The 1,982-nt window shown below is 36.2% G+C and overlaps 1 protein-coding gene across 1 annotated transcript in view; it reads right to left on the bottom strand.

Annotated features, from left to right (window-relative positions):
• Positions 1–1,659: 1,659 nt before the first annotated feature.
• The window catches only part of brd2b (bromodomain containing 2b), a gene marked incomplete at its 3' end in the record, with an annotated part of 13,235 nt that continues 12,912 nt past the window's right edge, over positions 1,660–1,982 (bottom strand). The window contains exon 6 of the mRNA XM_084386047.1: positions 1,660–1,687. Within this exon, the coding sequence (XP_084242173.1) occupies positions 1,660–1,687 (28 nt within the window). The remainder of the gene's footprint in view (positions 1,688–1,982) is intronic.

The following is a 1,982-nucleotide window of genomic DNA, read 5'->3' on the forward strand; positions in this document are numbered from 1 at the left end:
AATGTTTCTTGAGCATCAAATCATATTAGAAGGATCATGTGACACTGAAGACTGGAGTAATGATGCTGAACATTCAGCTTTGATCACAGGAATAAATTACACTTTACTATACAATCACATAGAAAACATTTTTAAATTCTAATAATATTTCAACATTTTTACTGTATTTTGATCAAATAAATGCAGCACAAGAGACTAAAAAAAAAAAAAAAAAGTAATAAATCTAGCTGACCTCAAACTTTTGAACTATAGTGTAAATATGTGTACAAAATAGTGCATAATGCACAAAATATCTCAAACACCGCTTTTGTTTCACCCTCAAACCCTGTTAAACAAACACACACACAGCCGCTATACATATCTGAAACACGTGGAATGTTCACATAATTCATTTGTCGACACTATATGTGGTTTAACCCGCTGGCAGTGATGGATGGTTAGCGTGTAAAAGTGACATTTACGGCCCACTGTTTTCTCTCTCCCTCGCAGATTCAAATGCACACAACAGCAGGGCATGACATCAGCGAGAATATAACTCCGGTCTATAGGCCTGCGGGGTCAAAGGTCGTGATAAAACACGCTATTAGAGGAAAACAAGGATGTGGAAGAATTTATGAGGCCGGATCAGCGAAAGTGACGCCGAGCAATATTTACCCCGTAGTTTCTCGTGTCAAACTGTCAGAAACGTGTCAGTTCATCAGTTATATAACAGGTTTTCATTCCATTTCCTTTGGTTTTCTAGCTTTTCTGAAGATAAAAGAGTCGAACGTGCTGCATTTCTGCCCTCAGACACGAGTAAAGCGAGCTTGTGTTTCGCCATTACTGCCTCTATAATCGCTGGTCGCTTCTATGATTGTCAGCCGCTGTTGTGCCATCGTGAACATCGATCAGTGTTTTCCATCGTCTGTATGGACAAGCAACATGATAATGTCATCATCTGTACAATTTGTATAATATAATATAATAAATATGATTTATATTTGATTTGTTTTGGAGTTTTTATTTGCTGTATTGCTGATTGTTGACATGCAAAGTTACTTCTAGTTAGTAGAATTGGTGAATTAGAAGAAGTGGACCATCAAGACCACATTTATTTGCATAAAGTAAACAAAGCCTTGTGTTCAGGATCATTAAAAAGTATTTTTTTAGCATCTTTCATGACAATTAAGTGCATTTACCTCAACTGTATATGACAGTAATGAGAATCATCGTTGAGGAAAAATGTTAATTACAAAGAAACTAGAAATGACAAAACACATTAAGGGAATGGAAATGTGCTTAATTGTTGTCAAAATACTGTTGCAATGCAATAAATAAATATATCCTAAAATAGGCTTTGTTTTCTTCATGCAAAATGTAATTTTAGGTTGAAATGAGCTTGATGTCAGCAGTCAGAATGAAACTAGCAACATTTACACGTAGTATGCATTACAAGTATGTACTATAGGAAAGTATAGACATTAAAAATGCAAGTAATGCTACAATAATGATGCATACTTCTGTTTCGCAACATAAAGTCATAAAGCAAGTGCTGTCTTAAAAAAAAAACTAAAATGTGTATGCATTATATAGTGCATTATTCAGCAATATTTCATTCTGAACAACACACTGTAATGTGCAACACATGGGTATGGATGCTTGTATCTGGTCCGCATTGCCTCAGTCCAGCTCAGGATCATCAGTAAATCTGTTGAAGATCAGACACAGACAGTCTTCAAACACACGGACCCTCGCATGAAATCAATATCCCAGAGCACGCTAATGACACTTCAGTGATGAAGAAGAGAGACGATGAATAATGTATAGAGAGCATCATTATCTGCGCAGTCTTAAAGCAGGACACGTTTTAGGATTTAGTTTTGAGGGGAAAAAAAACAAAAGCAATTGTAAAGTAAAATCAAGCAACAAACAAGCATGTAAATCAGTCTGAAGTAACACAGTGCCATCTAGTGGCTCGAGTGTGTCTGCGCTCGTGTGTGTGT

Source organism: Rutilus rutilus, assembly GCF_951802725.1.
Source record: "Rutilus rutilus genome assembly, chromosome: 17".
NCBI classification, from domain to species: domain Eukaryota; kingdom Metazoa; phylum Chordata; class Actinopteri; order Cypriniformes; family Leuciscidae; genus Rutilus; species Rutilus rutilus.